Source organism: Muntiacus reevesi, chromosome 8 (assembly GCF_963930625.1).
Source record: "Muntiacus reevesi chromosome 8, mMunRee1.1, whole genome shotgun sequence".
In the NCBI taxonomy this organism is placed as follows: domain Eukaryota; kingdom Metazoa; phylum Chordata; class Mammalia; order Artiodactyla; family Cervidae; genus Muntiacus; species Muntiacus reevesi.
The window spans coordinates 31,927,101-31,952,192 of NC_089256.1; the positions used below are offsets into that span (position 1 = coordinate 31,927,101).

The following is a 25,092-nucleotide window of genomic DNA, read 5'->3' on the forward strand; positions in this document are numbered from 1 at the left end:
ATATTTTAGACTAAATAAGAAAAAAAAATCATGATTATCACATTTTTTTTAAAAGTATTTTTTCATGATTTAAAAAAACCCTCAGCACACTAGGAATAAAAAGGAACTTCTATAACTTGATAACGAGTTTCGATGAAAATTACAGCTAATATCCTATTTAATGGTAAAAGACTGAAAGCTTTCCTTCTAAGATCAGGAAAAAGGCAAGTTTGTCTACTTTTGTCACTTCCATTCATTCTCATACTGAAGTTCTAGTTTGCAAAATAAGTCAAGAAAAATAAATAAAAGGCATATAGATTAGGAAAGAAGAAATTAAACTGTCTCTATTCACAGATGGGAGTATTATCTATAGAGAAAATCCCAAGGAATCTTTAAAAAAAAAAATCCTAGAATGAGTTTAGAAAAATTGCTGAATGCAAAGTTAACACACAAAAAGCAACTGTATTTCTAAATACCAGCAATTAACAACTACAAGTAAAAAATATTTTTAAAAAACTGTACATTTACAATATGAAAGAATGAAAGAAAAAGAAAATACAAATGCTTAGATATGAATCTGACAAAAATTTTTTAAGATTTGTATGCTGAAAACTACAAAACATGAAAGAAATACAGACAACCTAAATAGAGAAAGAAACCACGTTCATAGACTGGAAGACTAATTATTGCTAACATATTAATTTGATCTATTGATCAATATTCAATGCAAGCCTAATCAAAATCCCAGCAGGACTTATAGTAGATATAACCACCTCAAATTTATGAGGAAAGGCAAAGATGTTAAAATAGTCAAAGCAATTTTGATAGAACAGAACATAGCTGGGAGCCTCACACTGTGTGATTTCAAGGATTACTACAAAGCTGCAATAATCAAGGCAGTATGGTATAAAAAGGGAGAGCCATAAGCAGAATAAAGAGTTCAGATATCAATTCACATGAATATTATCAACTGATTTTTGGCAAAAGTACAAAATCAATTGAATGGATATATAATCTTTTCAACAAATGCTTCTGGATATTCGTGTGCCAAAAACATTAACATCAATCTATACTTAATACGTAACACAAATATTAACTCAAAAACATCATAGACCTAACCGCCGTATCCAATGTTTTAAAACTTCTAGGAAAAAAGACATGAGAAAACATGTAGGTTAGGCAAAGAGTTCTTGGATATGAAACCAAAAGCACAGTCCATGACACCGACATATTAAACTTGATCAAAATGAAAAACTTTTGTTTAAAGGAAGATATCAGTTAAGAGGATAAAAGACAAGACATACACTGGCAGAAAACATCTGTAGATCACACATCTGACAGAGAACCTGCATTTGCAATATATAAAGTACTTTCAAAATTCAAAAATAAGAAAAGAGTCCAACAAAATAGGGGTAATTAAACTGTGTTGGGACAATGTAGTATCCATTTGGAAAAGAAAAAAATCCACTAACTTAAGTTACATGCCTAATTTAACTACAAGTGTATCATAAAGCTAAATTTAAAGAGTATAATGATAAAGCTATCAGAAACAAATATATTATTACCTTTGTGACTTAGGTTAAGGAAAGACTTCTTGAGTAAACAAAAACTCAAAATCATTAACAATAACGGAAAATGCTGAAAAACTTGACTACATTAAAATTAAGACTTCATGTTCAATGACACAATAAAGAATGAAAAGGCACACTGGAATGGGAGATGGTATCTGTAAAACACATGGTTCATGAAGGGTTCATATCCAGAATATATAAAGGACTACCACAGATTAGTAAGGAAAGAGAGAAGTAAAAAGAACAGCCAAGTGTTTAACAGGCACTTTATCTATGTGTGTGTGCTCCTCTGTCCATGGGATTTCCCAGGCAGGAATACTGCAGAGGGTTGCCATTTCCTTCTCCAGGCCATCTTCCTGAGCCAGGGATTGAATCGCCATCCCCTGCATAATAGGCAGGTGGGTTCTTTACCACTGAGCCATCTGGGAAGCCCCAAGAGGCTATACAAATGTCCAATGAACATATATAAAAAGGTACCTGACACTATTACTAAAAAAAAAAAAAAAAAAAAAAAGAAAGAAAGAAAGAAAAAACACACGTCTCCAACTTTGTAAATAATAAGATACTACCACATACCATAGAATGGCTAAATAAGGAAGTATGACAAAAACCAAGAATGTAGTTCAACGATGTGGACCAACAAGAATTCCACACAGTGCTGATGGGAGTGTAGACTGTTTAAGAATATGGCATTCTCTACTGAGGTGAATATATGCATAGCCTTAAATATCAGGAATTCTACACCTACATATATACCTTATAGAAATGCATGGTTATGGGCAACAGAAGACAAGCTTATGAAAGCTGCATTGTTTACAAAAGGCAAAAACTGGAAGTAACCCAACTATCCCCCAACAGGAGAAAACGGATCAACTGTGGGGCAAGCACTCAGTGGGATATATGAACAATCTTTAGTAACAAAGAACACAGGCAAACTTTTATTTATTTTTTTTTACAGGCAAACTTTTAAAATGAGACAATTTCTGCAAAAGAACCTAGATCCAGAAGAATACATGTTGTATGACTCATTTAATTAAACATGCAAAATTAAATTATATTGTTTAGGAAAGAATAATTAGGTGGCAAAATTATAAAAGAACACTAAGAAAGTGACTATAATAAAAGTCAGGCTACTGGTTACACTGTGGTGTGGGAGGAAACAGTTCTAATCACAAAGGGGGCACAAAGGGCCCTTGTGAGGTGCCAGCATGTTCTGTTTTTTGATCTGAGTAGAGGTTACATTTAAATGATTCATCATATTCTCTACTTATTTACATGTTTTAAGTGAGCTATATTTCATAATTTTAAAAAGATAAAAAGGAGGAGAAAAATTCAGATATGAGTGCTTCAACATTCTTTCAAAACATCAATTAAAACACATTTGAACTAAGATGAAACGTACATCAAAAAATTGGCAGAAGACACAGACTCTGAAATGATATTTCAGCTTAAGAAAAGTAGCTTCCTTTGTTGGTTTGTCAAGTTTCATTCTCCTGAACTAATGTTTGAAATGAAAATGAAAGTCACCTGAGTATTGGAAAAGAAAGCTACTCACCCTTACACCCATGCCTTTCCCCCAACTATCATTTGGATCTACAAGGGAATTAAGAATAAAAATAGAAATTTTATTACCAGAAATTTGTGCAAGGCCATCTGAAAAAACTCAAATAAACGAATTAATGTAATACAGTTTCTATGTAAACAAAATCCCCAAATCCTCACTGTACATATCTTCCAAACTAATGATAAAAACTTGACATACAGCATTTTGTAACTGTTTTCTTATATACAAAGACAAATATATTCTAAAATGAATAAATAATTATTTTTTGAGCTTGTACAAGAGAACATGCTTCATTATCACTTGGGTAAGAAATATTCAAATCACTGAGTCTCTAGAAAAACTGAGGGAAAAAATGATACATTAATAAAATATTTATGTAATTTACATGTTTTCCTCAAAAAGTAATTATACTAAGATATGAAAAAAAACTCAAGGTTTTATCATTGTAATTTAATGAAAATGTGTATTTGTTTAATTGACTCAAATCACTCACTTTCACAGTAAATATTCTAAAATTATCAGCTAAAATATTTCATTTGTGAACATGATTTGGGATGGGATGTGACATCAGAAGTTTCCTACCCCAAATCTGACTCTGGCTAGTACAGGTTCTTCGGTTTATACAAAATTACCAATGTATTAGGCAGCTAGACTTGTTTTTGTGTGCTGTTCTGGCAGCATGACTTGAATGAAAACTGAACCCCATGTTATCAAAAAATGGTTTTATCATACAGTTCTTGGCTTTATTAGGCAGTTCTTAACAGAGAATAACATCCCTGAATCCCCTCTTCACCTATGGCCTTTCTATTGTTTCCTGTGCTGCTTTTAAGCTTTGCTCAGCAATCTTGCAAACTTTATTTTTATTTACTGATTATGAGGTAGACTTGTCATTCAATAGTAAAGTTTGGCTTTTGAGGATTGTCAGGGAAATGCAAATGCTAAAAACTTAATTAAATGCCTTCCTTAAGAACCAACGTCCATTCCTCAGCATTGAGGGAACAGCAGATTAAGTACCTTTGGCAGAGAACAAGGTAGAACAAGTCCACCTCCAGCCGTCCCTTTTAAAGTCAGTATTCTTGACAGACCTTTAGCAGAATGGTGCATACGATAAGATTATTTTTCGTAAGAGTCTTTGCTTGCTTGCATTTCAAGTGCACATATTTTTTGGTCTTGGTCCCAACCTCCCCCCCTTTTTTTTTTTTAAAGAATTCACCCTTCCTATGTTAAAGTGATTTGAATTGTCTAAGCAAGAACTGACGGGAATACAAGAACTAAAGAGTGTCTTGATGAGAATGAAAGAGGAGAGTAAAAGAGGAAAGTGAAAAAGCTTGCTTAAAACTCAACACTCAAAAAACAAAGATCATGGCATCTAGTCCCATCACTTCATGACAAATAGAAGGTGAAAAAATGGAAACAGTGACAGATTTTATTTTCTTGGGCTCCAAAATCACTGCAGGTGGTAACTGCAGCCATGAAATTAAAAGACGCTTGCTCCTTGGAAGAAAAGCTATGACCAACCTAGACAGCATATTAAAAAGCAGAGACATTACTTTGCCGACAAAGGTCCATCTAGTCAAAGCTATGGCTTTTCCAGTAGTCATGTATGGATATGAGAGTTGGACCATAAAGAAAGCATCAGAAAACTGATGCTTTTGAACTGTGGTGTTGGAGAAGACTCTTGAGAGTCCCTTGGACTGCAAGGATTTCAAACCAGTCAATCCTAAAGGAAATCAGTCCTTAATTTTCATCAGAAGGACTGATGCTAAAGCTGAAACTCCAATACTTTGGCCACCTGATGCAAAGAACTGACTCAATTGAAAAGACCCTGATGCTGGGAAAAACTGAAGGTGGGAGAAGGGGATGACAGAGGATGAGATGGTTGGATGGCATCAATGACTCGATGGGCATGAGTCTGAGCAAGCTCCAGGACTTGGTGATAGACAGGGATGCCTGGTGTGCTGCAGTCCATGGGGTCACAAAGAGTCGGACATGACTGAGCTTCTGAACAGAACTGAACTTATAGTAAGTCCTTTGTATACATGGATCATAAATACTTGAGAAAAAAAATTTCAGAAAGTTTCCCAAATCAAAATTTGAATTTGTCCCAGGTCAGCAGCTATATATAGCATTTACATTGTATTTACAACTATTTACATAGTATTTATGCTGTATTAGATATTGTAAGTCATCTAGAGATGATTTAAAGTATATGGGAGGATGGGAGAATGTGTATGAGTTATACAAAAGTATATTTTTGTATATATGGGTATACTGTTTCATACAAGTGTCTTGTTGAGCATCCACAGATTTTGGCTATCTGGCAGATGAGATAGGGTAACAGTGGGGAGTTCCTAGAACCAATACTCCACCGATGAGGGATGGCTATATGGGTCTAAATACAGAGAATTCAAAAAGGATGTCTATCTCCAGAGAGTTACTGAACATGACACAACTGAATTAAGATGAGAGTTACAAAGAAGTTTGAAGTAATATAGCCATCTAATTAGGGTGATATAACACCACCTAGGGGACCAGGAAAGGTGCTCCATAAAAAGAGATACTTAAATTTTGTATTAATTTTGTTTAGCTGTGTATGAAATGCCCATAAGTACAGCAGCTTAAAGCAGTAATCATCTGTTAGTTAGAGTTCTGTAGGGTAGAAGTCCAGGTATGGTGTTGGTTGGGTTCTCTGCTCAGGGTAGCTCGTAAAGCTGGAACCAAGGTGTCAGTGGGCTGTGCTTACAAAAGGAAGCCCAACTAAGGAAGAGTTCACTTCCAAGGCTCATGCAGGCAAAATCTGGTTCCTGTGGTTGTGAGACTGAAGTTCCAATATTCCTTTCTGACTATCAACTGGAAGATTCCTTCCTTTTGCTCCCATAGACAATTGTCGACCTGTGGCCCCTCCATCTTCTAAATTAACAGCAGATAATCTGCCTCATATTCCATTCCTTACTCCCTGTGTTTCTGACTCTAGATTCAGGTTTAAACAGCTCATGTCATCAGGTCAGGCCCCTCCAGCTATTCCCACTTTTGGAAAGTGAACTGTGCTAGATGTCATAAACTCACAGGAGTGCCATCCTATCATATTTACAGTACAGGGGATTCTACAGGATATGTACACCAGGAAGTGAGGACTTTGTGGACCACTGGAAGAGCTCTGACTGCCATAAACTGCAACTTGTAGAATGAACAGAAATGGAAGACGAGATGAAGAGAGCTGGAAGCAATGTGGGCACAACTGATACCCAGAGTCAAGAAAGAGCATTAACGACATGGGGAAAAGTATGTATGACTGGTCTCCCCAGTGCCCAGCATAGTTAATAGCACGTTTTTGTTAAGAGAATGAACCAATATACCAAATTATATCAAGTTAGACTATCAAATATTTACTAAGGGCTTACATACTTACAGCTACAAGAGAAAAACTAAGAAATTTGCTCTAATCTAAGTCACTGGGCAGAAACAGGGGTGACAAGCCAGGGGAGACAACACGGACAGAAAACAGAACTGGACATTAAGAAAATGAGGCTCTTAAGCTATCTCTGCTAAATGGAAGTGACCACATCAAATAAACTCCAGGGGTCTCAGCTGAATGACATAACTACTATACCTCCAAAATCCCTTTCCAGCACTATCTATCTTACACAATGGAAGGCTTGATCCTTGCCCTGGAGCAAATTCTATTTAAGAAGTTTTGAATCCAGTTTTAATTCATGTTGTAATCTACATATTGCTCTATTAGTAGTAATATTAAAACAACAAGTCCACAGAGCATCCTAAACACTGAACTGACTCCCCTCAGGTGTACGCATTTAGCAGCAATCAGATATTCCTAGGCTAAAGCTTACTTGCTTTTCATTAAAAAAAAAAAAAGAAATAAAAACACCAAAATTCCATATCAATAAGAGTAAGAGGAAGCAAAGGTGATGCCATCTATGAATGGGCAATTTTTAAATTATCAGATACAACACAATTGTTTTGAAAACTAATGTAGAGAATTTCTTTTTCAAAAAGATTGCTGGACTATAATAGAAAATTGCCATTTCACAAAATATGTAAGATGCAAGTGTGAAAACATTCATTGGAATGTTAGCTGTTTCAATCAATAAAATTTTTCTTAATGGCTTTTATAAAGTTAAGTATAATTTTAATAGGCATATTTCCCTGAGCTGAAGAGACAGAGCTGGCAGTCTGGGGAGAAAACCAGGATAAGAGTTCTCAGGGCAGAATGTCAGAGTGGAGTGATGATACAAAGAGAGAAGCCTAGAGACCTGCAGAATATCCCTTTGTGCTAAGAACTGAGCAGCACATGTGCAAGGGACTTTTCACGAGTGGAGACTTGTGAAAAGAACCACCCAAAATGATTAAAGCTGTGCTTTTCAATCTTTTCTTCTTTATCACTTGAACCCAAGAGACTTTTTAGACTACGCTTTCCTAATTGCCTTGAGGAAATTTTAATGACTGTGTACCTAATTTATGTTCTTTGGCTCTTGGGAGGGCCACGAATCATTGTAATACGAAAGATTTTTCACATACACACATGCATCCCAACAAAAAACACAATTTGGAGGTGATAAGGAAATGGCAACCCACTCCAGTATTCTCGGTTTAACCCCACGGACAGTGGAGGCTGGCGGGCTACAGTCCATGGGGTCAGAGTTGGACACGATGAGGTGACTTAGCACAGCACTGCATATCATCACCAACGAATGCATGAATCAGAGGTAACAGTACTCAGTTCACACACAGGGAACTGTGCACTGTTCCTACCAGCCAGGCTGGAAAAACCTACCACTCCCAGAGCCTTGGGTAAAGTACTCAGGAAAAATTATCTCAGGAGTGGGGAATAATTATCCTGTTTTGAAATTTAAACATTTATAGTAGGAACAAAATGTGTAAGATATGGACAAATCTGAAAAAAAAAAAGTAAAAGCAGAATTTAAAAATTTTCTGAGGGAAATTAAAAATGACCTAAATAGAGAAATATATAACTTGCTCAAAGGTAAGGAGACTCAGTACTGCTAAAATTTTAATTTTTGCGAAGTTGTTCTATAGATTAACAAAAGCCTGATTTCTTTCTTCCTCAAGAAACTGACAAGCTGATTCTAAAATTCACATAGAAATGCAATGGACCTAGAATAGCCAAAATAATTTTGAAGGAGAAAAAAGTTGGTAATTTCAAGACATATAATTCTTCTATCAGTTATAACTCTTCAAACAGTGTGGTATTGGTGTTAAGCTAGACAAATACATCAATGGAACATAACAGAGTCCATAACCAGATTCACACATATAGGTACAATTGACTTTTGATAAAAATGCAAAGGCAATTCAGTGAAGAGAGCATAGAATTTTCAAGATTTTTTGGGGGAGGAGGGAACCCATGCTGTGTGGTTCCCGATGAGGGACTGAATGAACCTAGGCCATGTCAGTGAAAGTCCAGAATCCAAAACCACTAGGCCGCTAGCGAACTCCCATTTTCAACAAATATGTTAACAACTGGATATATCCATATATTAAAAAATGAACTTTGACGTATACCCTGTACCACATGCAACTCAGACTATAGATCTAAAAGTAAAATTTATCTACTTCTGCTTCACTGACTACACTAAAGACTCTGACTGTGTGGATCACAACAAACCGTGGAAAATGCTTACAGAGATGAGAATATCAGACCACCTTACCTGTCTCCTGAGAAACGTGTACGCAGGTGAAGAAGCAACAGTTACAAGCAGACACAGAACAACTGACTGGTTCAAAACTGGGAAAGGAGTACAACAAGACTGTATATTTTCACTCTGCTTATTTAACTTATATGCAGAGTACATCACACAAAATGCTGGGCTGGATGAAGCACAAACTGGAATCAAGATTGCTGGGAAAAATATCAATAACCTCAAATACGCACATGATACCACTCTCATGGCAGAAAGTGAAGAGGAACTCAAGAGCCTCTTGATGAAAGTGAAAGAGGAGATGAAAAAGCTGGCTTAAAACTCAACACTCAAAAACGAAGATCATGGCATCGAGTCCCATCACTTCATGGCAAACAGAAGGTGAAAAAATGGAAACAGTGACAGATTTTATTTTCTTGGGCTCCGAAATCACTGCAGATGGTGACTGCAGCCATAAAATTAAAAATGTCTGCTCCTTGGAAGGAAAGCTATGACAAAACTAGACAGCATATGAAAAAGCAGACACATTCCTTTGCCAACAAAGGTTCATAAAGTCAAGCTATGGTTTTTCTAATAGTCATGTACAGATGTTTGAGAGCTGGCCCATAAAGAAGGCTGAACGCTGAAGAATTGATGCTTTCAAACTCTGGTGCTGGAGTATACTCTTGAGAGTCCCTTGGACTGCAAGGAGATCAACCTAGGCAATCTTAAAGGAAATCAACCCTGAATATTCATTGGAAGGACTGATGATGAAGCTGGAGATCCAATACTCTGGTCACCTGATGCGAAGAGCTGACTCACTGGAAAAGACTTTGACACTAGGAATGACTGAAGGCAAAATGAGAAGGGGGAGACAGAGGATAAGACGGCTAGCTAGTATCACCTACTCAGTGGACAGGAACTTAAGCAAACTCTGGGAGACAGTGAAGGACAGAGGAACCTGGCATGCTACAGTTCATGGATCACAAAGAGCCGGACAAGACTCGGTGAATGAAAAACAAAACTTTTAGAAGATAGGAGAAAATCTATGTGACACTGAGATATATTTTTTTGACATATCACCAAAACCAAAATCCATAAAAGAATAAATTGATAAACTGGGTATCATCAAATTTTTAAACCTCTGTTCTCTAAAAACACTCATAAGAGTGAAAATAAAGCCACAGATTGAGGATTTGTGTTCAGAACATATAAAGAGCTCTCAAAACTCAAGAGTAAGAAACTATCTAGTAAGAAAGAATACTACCAAAAACATTTGAAAAGGCATTTCCCAAAAGATATAAAGACTCCCTAGGAGCAATGAAAAGATGCTCAACATCATCAGTTATCTCAGAAACATAAATCAAAGCTACAGTGAGATACTATCTATTAGAATGTTTAAGATGAGAAAACACTAATCATATCAAACACTGGTAGGATGTGGAAAAAATTGGAATTCTCAGGTCCTGTTGGTGGGAACGTATAATGGTAGAACCAGTTTGGAAACAGTTGGCAGTTTCTTAAAAAGTGAAACATACACCTACCATATGGTCCAACCATTCTGCCACCAGCTATTTACCCAAGAGAAAGGAAAGCATATGTTCATACAAAGACTTGTAGACATACCTTCAAAGCAGCTTTATTTGTAACAAATAAAAAAAAAAATCCCTCAAACTCTATCAACAGGTGAGTGGATAAACAAATTGTGTATATCAATACAACTCAATACTATTCGGCAACAGAAAGTAATGAACTATTAGCATATGCCTCAAGATGGATGAATCTCAGAATAGTTACGCTGAGTTAGAAGAGCTAGATAAAAGAAGGACCTACCATATAAAGCTCTGGAAAATTCAAGTTAATCTATAGTGACACAAAGTAGATCAGAGGTCAGGGGCAAATAGAATCTTTTGAGAATGATGGAAATGTTAACTATCTTGACTGTGGTGATGGTTTCACAGGCGTACACCCATATCAAAACTTATAAAACTGTACACTTCAAATATATGTAACTTACTGCATGTCAATAATATCTCAATAAAATTTAAAAATACACTGAGGCACTAATTGAGACTTAGCAATTAGCAAGTTCAGCTCAGTCTGAAATTCAGGACACAATCTATGACATTTTTGTTATATAATGCAATTATCATTATTTATCTACCGCCAATTTACATAAACACGTCCATTAAAATAGATTCAAATAAAGAACTTACAGGACATTTAGTCTATTTGGGAAGCTGATAATATATTTATAATAACTCATAATAAACTCCAACATTATACAAGTTTCGTTAGCACGCTCGCACCGTCTGCGTCAGCCAGTATATCTGTCTATGAAGGGTATGTGCATGTGGGCTCAGTCGTGTCCAACTCTGCAGCCCCATGGACTGTAGTCCACGAGGCTTCTCTGCCCATGGGACTTTCTAGGCAAGGATACGGAGTGGGTTGTCATTTCCTCCTCCAGATGATCTTCCTGACCCAGGGACTGAACCCACATCTCCTGCACTGCAGGCAGATTCTTTACCACTTAGTCATCAGGGAAGCCCCATCTATGGAGTATGTATCTCCCTAAATAAACCTTTCACTTTAAAAAAAAATTTAATTAAATAAAAATTCTGCTTGCTCATCAGAATTTTTCTTTACTTGGTGAATTTATCTTATTACCAATCAGCAAGACTAAAAATAACTCAAATGTCCTCTAAGAGGAAGACTGATTAAATAAATTCTTATAAACACATAAGTGCAGAACTATGTGAATATAAGGAATAAGGAAGCTCTCTCCAGGCTAGTATGGATGAATTCTCCAAATACACTGGGGATAAAAAAAAAGGAAAAATGGAGAAACATATATGTTAAATAAAAAAGTTAGTGGAATATAGAGGTAAGTCACCATAAGTTTCTAGCTGCGAAAACAGCTGGTTTCATTGGACAAAACCTCCTTTGTTTTAGGACTATCATAATAAGACATTCACAGACAACGACATGGAACACATGCTCATTTATGGATCCTGGAGGAAAGCTGAACACTGGTAAAGAAAATGTGAAAGTCTGAGGTTGAAACCTAGAAGCACTAGCAAGAAGAGAGGAGAGGTGCACTAGTCAGGGATGGAGAAACTATAGGGCAAGCCTCTCCAGGGAGGATGCCAAGCTGGTTCTGTCTCCAGTCCTTCCCCGCTTTACCCCACGCTCAGTGGAAGCCAGCTGGGAACCGTGTGGGCACACGTGAGATGCGGCTAGGGGTCTGTGGCTCCAGTACTAACTACTGTTAAGAGCTGCAAACAACTAGGCACACAAGCATGTTGTGGGGACGGAGAGCACACACGATAACCTCCAGTAACTGAGAGAGGGGGCTGTGAAGACGGCCTCAAGAACACGAACAGTCTGGTGGGCTGACAGCCAGCAGAGGCAACGGGTGCTCACCAGAAAGACGTACTAAAGATCAGGGCACTTCTGGGCAATTTCTAGGAAAGGCTAGAGAACATTGAAGAATGCGGGTGGGTGGAGTTCAGCAACTGTGTAAACTCATGCTCACTGCTTTGTGTGAACTGCCAGCAATCTTATAACAACAACACTGAAAACAAATAATCAGCCTGTGTGACGTACATACACACATGTAGGTACATGTATGTATTTGCCGAACAACTTCATCTGATAAGAGTAAAAGCAACATCATTTCCACGATCCCAGAAAGTATTTTTGAAAGTTTAACAGATGTCAGTATTTTTAAGACTACTTTGGCAAAATCAATCCCAAAAAATTTTCAATAAAAAAGTACATCTAAATTTAGAAACCAGTATGCAAAATATACAAGGTAGCATTTTCAAAATTATCAAGCTTATAAGCAAGATCTACTGACTAGTTCTTAAATCAACTCTTCTGAGTTTAGAAAGGGTCACAGTCACAGAATTCATAATCTAAGACTTCCTCTGATTTAAACACTAAAAGCACTGTTGGCTGGATTTTAACTACCCCTGGTTTGAAACGACTTTGAATGACATTTTTATCTAGCCAAAAACTATGGCACTAAGGGAGGCTTGTTTATTCACTCATTTGCAATGCTAAAATCTAACAGTATTTGATTATGAAATTTAGGATCACATTTGTATACAGAATGATGACATAACTTTTAGGGGAAAAAAATCCATTTTTTTTAACCATCATTGTTTTATGGCACTATTTGGCAAAAGAAACAAATATCTCCAATTTACTTTTTAATTTCCCCAGGTTCTGTCAAATCTACATAGGTCCAAATTCCAGCTCTGCTAAATACTTCCTGAGTTTTTGTGTGGTCACCTATTGCTGGGATGGAAATATCAACCTACCAACTTGACAAGATTACTGTGTGAGTTACAGCAAGTAACCATAAAATGGTTTAGGCACATCACTGCCTCTGAATTACAAACTATATTTAACACCAATATATATCACTGTGAATAGAAAAAACAATTCCTGCTTGTAGAAAATTTTCTAATAAGGCCATACCTTTTCTCTGAAATGTGTAATTAATATTTCAAATTATTTGGGCTCCATAATATGGCATTAAATTCTGCTAATACTAGGGAAAGGTATTATTATTATTGCCATATAAATCTGAAAACACAAATGAAAACTTCTGGACAAAAGCAGGAGATCATTCATCTGGAATTTTTAGAGCCTCACAAATTTGGGGTGTTAAAAAAACCATGAAGGCCATTAATGCAAACCTACACATTTTACAACAAAAGAAAAGTGAGTCCTAAAGAGTAAAATGGATTTGTGGCTCAGCTGGTAAAGACTCTGCCTGCAATGTGGAAGACCTGGGTTCGATTCCTGGGTTGGGACGATCCCCTAGAGAAGAGGAAAGGCTACACACGCCAATGTTCTGGCCTGGAGAATTCCATGTTCATGGGGTCACAAAGAGTCGGACACAACTGAGAGACTTTCACTTTCACAATAAGGTTAAGAAGACGGAAGCACTTAGGCCTTTCAAATTACATTCCTGTTCAAATGATCATCCTGTAAACTGTTCTCTACATTGTTGCTGTTCAGTCACTCAGTCTTATTCAACTCTTTGAGATCCCATGGGCGGCAGCAGACCAGGCTTCCCTGTCCTTCACTGTCTCCCAGTTTGCTCAAACTTACAGCCATTGAGTCAATATGCCATCCAACCGTCCCATCCCCTGCCACCCCTTTCTCCTTCTACCCTCAATCTTTCCAGCATCAAGGTCTTTTCCAATGCATCAGCTGGCCTGGCCAGAGTACTGAAGCTTCAGCTTCAGCATAAGTCCTTCCAGTAAATATATTCAGGGTTGATTTCCTTTAGGATGGACTGGTTGGATCTACTTGCTGTCCAAGGGACTCTCAAGAGTCTCCTCCAGCACCACAGTTCAAAAGCATCAATTCTTCAGCGCTCAGCCTTCTTTATGGTCTAACTCTCACATATGTACATCACTAATGGAAGAACCATAGCTTGACTATACTGACCTTTGTCAGCAAAATGATGACTCTGCTTTTTAATATGCTGTCTAGTTTTGCCACAGTTTTTCTTCCAAGCAGTAAGCGTCTTTTAATTACATGGCTGCAGTCACCTTCCGCAGTGATTTTAGAGCCCAAGAAAATAAAATGTGTCACTGCTTCCGTTGTTTCCTCATCTATTTGCCATGAAGGGATGGGACCAGATGCAATGATCTTCATTTTTTGAGTGCTGAGTTTTAAGTCCGCTTTTCACTCTTCTCTTTCACTTTCTTCAAGAGGCTCTTTACTTTCTCTTCACTTTCTGCCTTAAGGGTGGTGTCATCTGCATATCTGAGGTTACTGGTATTTCTCCTGGTGATCTTGATTCCAGCTTGCATTTCATCCAGCCCCACACTTTGCATATAATGAGCAGGGGGACAATATACAGCCTTCATGTACTCTTTTCTGAATTTTGAACCAGTTCATTGTTCCATGACCAGTTTTAACTGTTGTTTCTTGACCTGCATACAGATTTCACAGGAGGCAGGTAAGGTGGTCTGATATTCCCCTCTTTTAAGAAACTTTTCCACAGTTTGTTGTGATGCACACAGTCAAAGGCTTTGGCATAGCCAATGAAACAGATGTTTTTCTAGAATTCTCTTGCTTTTTCTATGATCCAGTGGATGTCGGCAATTTGATCTCTGGTTCCCTTGCCTTTTCTAGAACCAGCTGGAACATCTGGAAGTTTTTTTTTTCACATACTGTTGAAACCTAGCTTGAAGGATTTTGAGCATTACCTTGCCAGCATGTGAGATAAGTGCAACTGTGTGGTAGTTTGAACATTCTTTGGCATTGCCCTTCTTCGGGACTGGAATGAAAACTGACCTTCTCCAGTTCTGTGGCCACTGCTGAGTTTTCCAAATTTGCTGGCATATTGAGTGCAGCACTTTCACAGCATCATCTTTTAGGACTGGAAATGGCTCAGCTGGAATTCCATCACCTCCACTAGCTTTGTTCGTAGATAAGCTTCCTAAGGCCCACTAGACTTCACACTCCAAGATGTTTGGCTCTAGGCAAGTGATCACACCATGTTGGTTATCCAGGTCATTAAGATCTGTTTTGTACAGTGCTTCTGTGTATTCTTGCCACCTCTTCTTAATATTTTCTGCTTCTGTTAGGTCCATACTGCTTTTGTCCTTTAGTGTACCCATCTTTGCATGAAATGTTCCCTTGGTATCTCAAATTTTCTTGAAGAGTTCTCTAGTCTTTGCCATTCTATTGTTTTCCTCTTTCTTTGCATTGTTCACTGCAGAATGTTCACTGAAGAAGAGACGCAAAAGGCAATAGAGGCAAGGAAAGATACACCTATCTGAATGCAGAGTTCCAAAGAACAGCAAGGAGAGATAAGAAAGCCTTCTTAAATTCTTTACATTATGACTATTAACCTGCCTTTGAATTTTTTTAACTGTTTCACCTATTTGGCAGACAGTGCTTCTTCTACATCTGAGTGACCTATTTTTCTAAAAGTTTGCCATTTCAACTGTTTTTAGGCAATCAAAAATCTTCTACTAGGTTACCTATTCAAACAACTCTTTCCCTTTATTCCTTCCTGAAAAGGCTGATTCCCTTCAGATAGAGCTCAATAAATCCCTGATGATGAGCTTCCGTTCTCATGCCACAGGACGAACCTGGTGATTAACAATGACTGATCTAAGCAAAAAGCTAATCCCATTCTACCTCTGCTGGTGGATCAGTCTACAGTGGGCTTGTAACCACGGAATCTTGGGGAGTTTTGTAGGGATTCTGAAAAAGATCTTTTGCTTGATTCAAGAAGAAAAAAAGGAAATTTACAGAGAGTTTCCTTTCCAGTTTCTCTGGTTGTTTGGGTCTTGAGTGCAGGATGCAGCAGTTATCTCTTTACCAGGAAGAGAAAGCCAAAAGTCTCACAGAGAAACTCACCCAGGGCCATGATATTACTGTCTTAACCAATGCCCAAACACCCTATTCTGGATTAAATTCCTGTATAAACAACAAACCTGTATTTACTCAGATAGTCAACCACTTGTGGGCCAAAGTCTCCAAAAAGAAAACTCCCATATTTTCTAGTGAAATCATCTCAGGTACCTTCTACAATAAAAGACTTCCTTTCAGACCAAATTATATGAATGAATAATATTTTATATCAGTTTTTAAAAAATTAATTAGATACGTTACTAGGAAAGATGCTATTTAATGGTCCACAGTATTCAGTACTTCAGGATATGACTCAAGAAGCTAACCTAAATTAATAACAATGTTTATTTAACAGTATAGAGACAAATCTGAACTCTTAAACCCACTCTAGGTACAAAAACAACTTTAAAAGATGTAAGTTTCAAAAAGATGTCATTCCCAAATACTCATTTGAATAAATTATTTTAGAAAACACTACTGTTGCACTGACATAAAGCTTAAAAATATTTTATTACCTATCTAGAATGAGTAGGTTTTATATTAGAGAACAGTGTAAGTTTTATTACAAACATACACACTCGCCTCTTAAAATCCTATGCAATTCCTTATCATGGAGGATAAAAATAAGGGGAAAAAATTGCCATCCTAAGTTAGAAGAATGGCCAAAGACTTAAATATGATGATGACAATACTGTCAACTAGCAAGAGTCACAGGAGAAAAGGCCATAAAAAAATTGTCAAAACCCCATGGATCATTAAAGACAAAGTCCCCCTCAAGAAGGGTCTACTGATTTGAAACACTAACCAAGCTTTTAGTTCTAAGCGTGGTTCTATGTTTCAGACAAGAAATCAAGCTAGCAGATGCTAAGAAACAAAATTTTAAAAGTAAGCAAAGAAAGGAATCTATAAGGAGAAAAGCAGAAACTAAAACTCATAAAAGTTAAGAGGTCACACACTAGTTACAGCCACAGAACGGTTTCTAAGGACTTCACAGTGGAATAAACTGATTCTCAAAAACAATCTTTTGAGCATAAAACTTTTCAAATTTAAGATAATTTGATTACTATAACAGAAAAGCAGTTGGCTATAACGAGGCTTTATAGAGATATTAACCATGGTTAGTAGGATTATAGACCAAACTTCCTCAACAAGATGAGATTTGTTAGTTCTTAAACAGAACTAGTTTTTTTAAACAAACAAAAAATAGTATGTTAAATAGAACAGAATGCCTTTTTCTCCTTCTCCTAAGTCTATACCCCTACAATTATTTTGTCTTGAGTATACTCTCCAGGACACCCCAATTATATAAAGTAACCAGCACTTCATTTAAAATAAATCCTGAATGAGGTAAATGTTTCCAATAAATATAAACTTAAACACAATGTTTAAGGGAAAAATGTAATGACAGCATTTTGGTTACATTTTAGAATGTGAGGATGAATCATTTTAGCTAAAGATTCAAATTTACTCAGTTAACTCAATCTTTAAAAATAAGATACTTCTTATATCTACTTAACATCAAGTGGTCACGATAGCACTGTCCAAAAGAACAGGGGAAAGATGAGAGCTGGAGATGAGCTGGCAGAACACGGCTTTCTTAGAACTGGCCAATCAATTCCAGGTCATCTGTTTTGCTGTTGCTATAGGGACCTTATGAATCACGACTTCTCCCTACTCTCCATCATTTAGAGAACTGAATCACATATGAAAAAGATACTGAAAACATTAACTTCCAGTAAAAATATATACAGTAAAAAATTTGACTGTATTACAGTTAATTATATATTTTCACCCACCTCAGCTTAGTAAATTAAAAAGTTTCGCCACTGGAGAAACATACACCGAATTATCTACATACCCACTCTTTCCAAAACTGTCCCTCACGTCAGTCCTGAATATTAAATCCACTGTATCTTTAAAAGTCTGAAGAACTTTCAAGCAATGTTTTTATTTCCTGTGATACCCAAACAGATACATCTTTGTGTATAATGTTTACCATGATTACTTACAGAAAGCAAATTTGACCTCAGAACCAAGTTAGATATATTATAAAATTAAGACATGTCTCTTAAGTTCACAAAAAAGAATCCTCATCTGAATATTTAACAGTGAAGTGTCATGATGTCTATAACTTACTTTCAAATGGGATTCATAAAAAGAAAGGAATAAATGTGTAGTATAAATATAACTTGTGTAATTATTGGAGAGATAGCAAACATGGCAAATGTTATCAATGCTGGAGGTTATATGGGTATTCAAAGAAGTTTTTCAACTTTTCTGTGAAAAATTTCAAACTAAAAGGTGGGGGGAACAAAAATCCTTCACTGACTCCTAGTTGTCCTAGGTTTTAGTTATTACCCTGAATATACATGTCCAGTCCTTTCCTTTTTGCCTCAAGACTTTTCTACCTTTGCTTAAAAAAACTTACAGAATTGTGTTATGTCTTTTAACAAAAATCATCAACTCTAGCAAAGTACGCTTCAAGGCTGGTATTAGTGAAACTGTTTTACCTGAAAGTTAACATCTTCTTTCTTAAATATTAGTGCTCGAACTTCATCAGGATCTCCATTAAATATAGCTTGCACCAGTGAGGGCTAAAATACAAGAGAGTAACAAAAACATTAATCACACCACATGGATGATTCTAAAGCTATTTCCACATAACTTTCAAATCTAAAATTTTTCTTCCCTATCACAACAATAATCACTTGGCTTTTGACATGAACCAAGTTTCATGAAGTCAAATCGTATGAAAGTACAAGATTCCTCCTTGGAAAAAAGAGTAGGCCTAATTAAAAAAAAAAAAAAAATCAATTCCTTATGACCAAAATTAGGTAGTATAATAAGCATAATTAGATTTTACATGAGTGGAAACCTTTTGTTTATACAGACGGTAAAAAGAAAGTATCTTCCAAATAAATACAAGTGAGACATCTCAACACATCCTTGCAGGACACAACTCGTCAAACCAGCAGTGTGACAAGGAGCCCAGAGGAAGGCCTCTGTGAACGGCTCCGTATTGGGCACCCGAATATCTCGCATGAGTTAGCATTACATGTGTAAAGATAAAAATCCAAAGGAAACCTGACAGTTGATGAAAATCACTGCTATTCAAAGACTAAAAATTACTGCAAATTGAGTAACATGAAGAGGCAGACACATGCATGTCTAAATATAACAAGTTCTTAATCAACGATATAGCCTTGCTGATAAGGTATCACATTATACTCTAAGAAAAAGTTAAATGACAAAGTTTTAAACATAAAATTAAAGATGAAGTCTGATTCTTTTTCTGTAACAGCCCTGCATGTAAATATACAAAATTCACTACAGAGAAGGCTGTGCCTCCGTGTTGCTGGCAACAGTCAACTTTGCTAAAACATACAGTTCCTCATACTTGCTACATCAGTTTCTAAAACCACAAAGTATAAACTGAAATATGGGTGCTGTAGCCTACTATCCTCAAATTAATTTTTAAACTCATTTTATGAGATTAAGAGATAAAGTCTGAAATGTTATCTAAACATCTGAAAAAGTGAAAATAGGAAATGTGTGTATTTATACACAAGTAATATTGCATCATACTCACACACCTATATTGCTTTCACTGGGTTTTTAATGAAACTAGTGGAAATTAACTTGCATTTATTCTTAAAAAATAAAATTTACCCTGCTAGTTCAGTAAAAGATAGTAAACATATAAACTCTTGTATCTTACCAATACATTTTCCGAAGGTGGAGAATGTAGGGATTTATTTTCCTGTGGCAATTTAGAAACGAATGCAGGAGACTCATCTTCTACCTCCTCCAAAACAACAATACACACTCGACTCATTCGTTCTTTTAAAAAACTGAATTCTAAGCTATGTGATAAAAGTCACAGTTGGAAGAGCACAAGTAGTTTTTCCTCCTCTTCTGTACAGCACTCAGAATCATTCTTTGAAAAGCACAACTGGTTTTTTTTAAAAGTTAATAAGTACTATCAGAAAAACTAAAGCTTAAAATTATAACTACATAACTTCCTAAAAAAAATAAAATAAAATCCCAAATTCTATTATTTTCTGTCCGGTTACTGTAAAACTTAAAAGAAATTTCACATCAACATGTCAAGAACTAAAACTGAGTCCGGAACAAGTTCATTTAAAAATATTTTTTTGCTACCAAAATAGTCATATTACTACTCTGTTTTACAGAAATTCACTTGCATAAAAAGATCACTGTTTGGGTGATAGCACCACACACAACAGAATAAGATGAGAAACAAGTGCTGAGACAGATGATCACAGCTATACCCACTCCTGCCTGCAAGGTCATAGTTACCAGCAGCTGGCTTGCTTATCACTGAAAATAAAATATGAAATCTCACTATTCGGTTTCCACTTCTAATTTGTCTTCACTTCTTCAGCTTCGCTGGTTTAATACAGATACTATCCAGAAAAAAGAAAAAAAAAAAAATGCAGCTAGAGCTCTCAAAATGTTGCTCAGAGGTTGACAATTCTTTCTGTGTTTGAGAAAGAAAAAAAAAAAAAAAAAAACAACACTCTGCATTAATAGCAAAGCTGCAGTACATTTACATGCAATGAGTCAGACCGCAAGAGACAATAGGACTCTTGGTACTAGAATACAGCTTGATTAATCCAGATATTCCATATAAGAAAAGAAACAGTTAGCTTAATTCCCATCGACAGCACAGGAAAGGCAGAGTGTTCATTCTTCCTCCATCAGGCAGTGGTCTGTGGCTGCTCCAGCAAAAGGGCACAGGCACCAAGCAGAAATGGTGTTAGCGGAGAATCCTAATGGAACAGGCAGGCTGCGAAGGAATTAGAAGGCATTTGAGCTCAAATTACGGCTTCAGGCTTTTCATTTTTAAAAAAGAGAGGGAGAGAACTCCAGTAGTTTATCATTCCAGTGTTTTCTTTGATCTCCACATGAATGCAGCTTCCATCAAAGACTCTTCATTCAGAGGAAAAAACAGCAGACTGTGCATCTTCTCTGAGCCAACTACTTTATTCAATCATCTACCTCTGTGCCAATATAGTTTCCTTCCACTGTGAAAACCGCTACAGTCTTCCTTTCCAGTCGATTTCAGATGCTTTCCTGTTCCTCATATGATCTTGCAAACCGCCAGTGACACCTCCAAATGAGTAGTAGGTCCTTAAAAACCAGAGAACCTCAGGATCGGCCCCACAGAAGCATTCCAACTGAGCAACAGTCTGTAGAGCAAGGACTGCAGAACCGCAGGATGAAATGCCTAGTAATGCTCACATGTTACACTTACCAGAGAGCTGAGCTACTGCTCCGGATGTAACTTCCTCTAGCAGGAGAAAAAAATAGTGCGTTTGGACAGCCTTCACAATTAGAAGGTTCATGCCAGTTCTGTGACTAATCCAGATCAAACCAAAAAATTCTATAACTGAAAAATGAGTGCGCTTTTAACATTTTCCACTAAAAGCCACAAGGAAATCTGGTGTACTGCCTCTGCTGACTAACACTGGTTTTAGCAAGTAAACAATTCCAAACAGTTTAACTGCTTTCGTATGTTACAATATAGCAAATGTTTAACCCTATAGTGACAGCTGCAGTGAGAATGTCTGCAGTGAACCCATAAAAGAGAACTAGAGATGGAGAAGTATTTTATAAGACTATAAATACCATACACCCAAGGTTTTCTTCCTATTTTCTCAAGACCATTTTTAATCTACTAGATGTATGTTATTTTCAAGAATGTAAAGTTTATTTTTAATCTACTAGATGTATGTTATTTTCAAGAATGTGAAGTTTAAACAAAAGAAATTTAAGATTCACTAACAATTTCTGAGTTGTTAAATTTAGTCAATCAAATCATATTTTAAAAGAGAAAAATGAAAATTCCATATTGGAGAAATTCTAATTGTAAAATTCTACTAAATCACTTGAATTTCACAAAAGAAACAATACTGTCTTCCCATCTGGATGTGGAACAAAGCCTTAAAACCTGTTAAACAGCTACATAAATCTATTGTTTCAAGTCCTTGGTAGTGAATTATCTACATGTCAAAAAGGTAAAGGGTTAACACAAAGTAAAGAATCTTCTGCCTCCCTATAAAAGTAATTATCCTGAAGCTACGAATAAGTGTCAAAAACAACCAATTTATAGTTGGTTTTCTCTGTTTCCTCCCCGTTTCCTGGTTTACTCAAGGGATGGGGTTATTTTCCCACAGAAAAATGACAAAGAAAATACTATGATTCCTCCTCAATCTTTGTTCTTTCATCTGTCAACCAGCATTTTTATTAATAAACATAATAGCTATTCTTGAACATTTGTGATGTGCTAGATGTTACATTCTCATTTAATATTTACAATGGCCTTGCTACATTCCCATATGTAGAGAGAAAAAAAAGGCTTAGAAATTATTATATCCATAGTTGGCAAATTAGTAAAGTTGTACCTAATTGCAAACACATGCTCTTTCTAATCTACTCTGCTTCCACTGACTGTACGCATACACTCTCATCTAAGAGTTACGTAATCTGTAATACCAGACTACGAATGTGATATTAGAAGACAAATAATCTAAATGATTGTGAAAAGTTTAGGTAACAAAGGAGCATACTATTTACAGCAATAACAGTCCCAAACAAGTTGTTTTTAAATAGGTACTTCAGGGCTAGAGTTACCTCACACACTTAAGTCAGTTGACTTATCACAACATTTAAAAAAAAAAAAAAAAAAAAAATCCAGCATAATATAAACAAGAAAGCCAGAATTTAACAACAAACTCCATTATCAATTTATGAAAAAACCTATAACCCTAACATAACTGTATTAAAATACTAAAATGTGCTAAAATTTCACTTAGTTATTTTAAAATATATAAATGATTTTAAGTCAAATTAAAGACATGCAAGTATTCTGACATGCATGAAACCACTATAGTAACAATATACTGTCACCGTCAGGGGGCTTCACCCCCCAAACAAAATTTCTTTTTATATGGACAATTTTAGCTTGGTAAAGTCTCCAGTATATAAGTTCACCTACTTAGACCTAGGCAGGTACACCCTGTTTTCTTGCTCTAGGTCAAATTCCATACTTTGGTTTTTCCCAAACGGAAAGCAAGCTCCTTGAAGGCAGGGGATATGTTACATACATATTGTTTCCTCCAATATCTTCCATCTGTAAATAATTTCACTGAAATAAATTCTATTATGTCATAAGACTCTGGAATAGAGTGGCAAAAATAGAAAAGACAATGGGGGTAGGATTCATGTATTTTAACCAGTAAACATGGTGGTATTAAAATGCAACACAATGAATTTTGTGCCTCTAGTGGGAGAGCAACTTAAACGTGTAAGTTGACAGTATATAAAACAATGATGGTGAATGACAGTTAAAACTATGGGCTCAGCAGTCAGCCTACCTGGAGCTCAGATTCCAAAGACAAAGCTGTGTCTTTGAGCAAGCTGCTTTAGTCCTTGAGTCTAAGACTTAGACTTCTAAGAATGATAATCTCCAGAGATTTTTACCTTGGAGACACACTGTAACAGAACAGTGATTGAGAAGATAGGCTCTGTAACCAAACTAATCTAATCTGGCTTCCTACTAAGAAACATAACTGTGTGACCTTGAACAAGTTACTTAACATTTCTGTGAATCATTTCAGTATCTATTAAAGAGCTGAACAGAATCTATTCATGGTGTTATTAAGAGCAAAGTTTAAAATGAAGATAATAGTATTACTACAGATACTTAGGATAGGTAAAAGATATTCCTTGTGAAACCCTGGATACTGACAACCTTCCCTTACTAGGGAGGTGACTCCGTTCTGGGGTCAGAGATTCCATCCTGTTACTAAGTTTCCACCCTTTTCAGGCCTCTAGAGACTGCTAGAAACGTCTCTTTACACTCCAGTAACCAGACTAGTGCTTACCAAGTGTTATTGAGGGAGAGAGCAATAAACTTAGGCAAGAGGTTTTTGTATTCCTCCACATTCATTGTATTTCACAGCCTAGGGAAAGAGCAAGAATAAAAAGTATTGGCCCATAATACATTAAGTTATTAAAAAAATACTGAAACATTATGTTAACAGTGCCATACAGCGCTGTCTCACATCTCCTACTGAATATGACAGGCCTCCTAATTTCAAGGAATTCACATCTTAAAGGAAAAGGACACAGGTAAGTGAGTACTGAAAAAGCTGCCGTGGTTTAGTCGCTAAGTCCTGTTCCGACATTTAGCGACCCCATGGACTGTACCCCAACTAGGCTCCTCTGTCTGTACTGAACAAGAATACTGGAGTGAGTTGCCATTTCCTTTTCCAGGACATCTTCCTGACTCAGGGATTGAACCCAAGTCTCCTGCATGAGGATTCTTTATCACTGAGCCACCAAGGGAAGCCACTGAAGAAATGAGGAATGGAGAAAAAAATTATGATGAAAAATTGACAATAACTATGCAAATTTAACTCAACACTGGGTTTTCTGCTATTTTCAGTTGAATAATGCAAGAAAATGTATTTTTTTTCTTGAGGCATTTAATTTTTAGGCCATATCAGATTAACTTTTTAATAGGCGAACAATTTCAATGACAACTTCATAATCCTTCCATTCTTTAGATTAAAACATATCCTCTCAAAAGCTTACTCCTACTTTTCACACAGAGTCAATTCATGGAAAAGCTGGCTCAAAATTCTCATTTTACTGATAAAAAGTTTAACATCCTGGAAGATTATTTTTAGGTTCCCCATTTTGTTACAACAGAATTTCTTTTCTTGACACAAATGATTTTTCCTTTCTAAACAGCCAACCCAAAGCTCATCTTATCTCTTACAAATTCATAAACTCCAGATTGATTATTACAGAGTAAAATATTTTATTGAGGGTATGCTAAATGATTACTCTGCACCAAACTAGTCTGAGTATTAAAAAATACAAGCTTGTGGTAAAAAATGGT

At 36.3% G+C, this 25,092-nt stretch overlaps 1 protein-coding gene across 5 annotated transcripts in view; it reads right to left on the minus strand.

Moving 5' to 3' along the window:
• The window catches only part of ANKRD28 (ankyrin repeat domain 28), a 195,498-nt gene that overhangs the window by 99,883 nt on the left and 70,523 nt on the right, over positions 1–25,092 (minus strand). The window contains exons 1-3 of one of the 5 annotated variants that reach the window (XM_065943352.1): positions 21,439–21,456; positions 18,671–18,754; positions 3,106–3,143 (exon numbers count right to left, since the gene is read on the minus strand). In XM_065943352.1, coding sequence (XP_065799424.1) covers positions 3,106–3,117 — 12 coding nt within the window. In that variant the 5' untranslated portion in view covers positions 3,118–3,143; positions 18,671–18,754; positions 21,439–21,456. The other 4 variants (XM_065943349.1, XM_065943351.1, XM_065943347.1 and 1 more) reach the window with 4 other exon arrangements.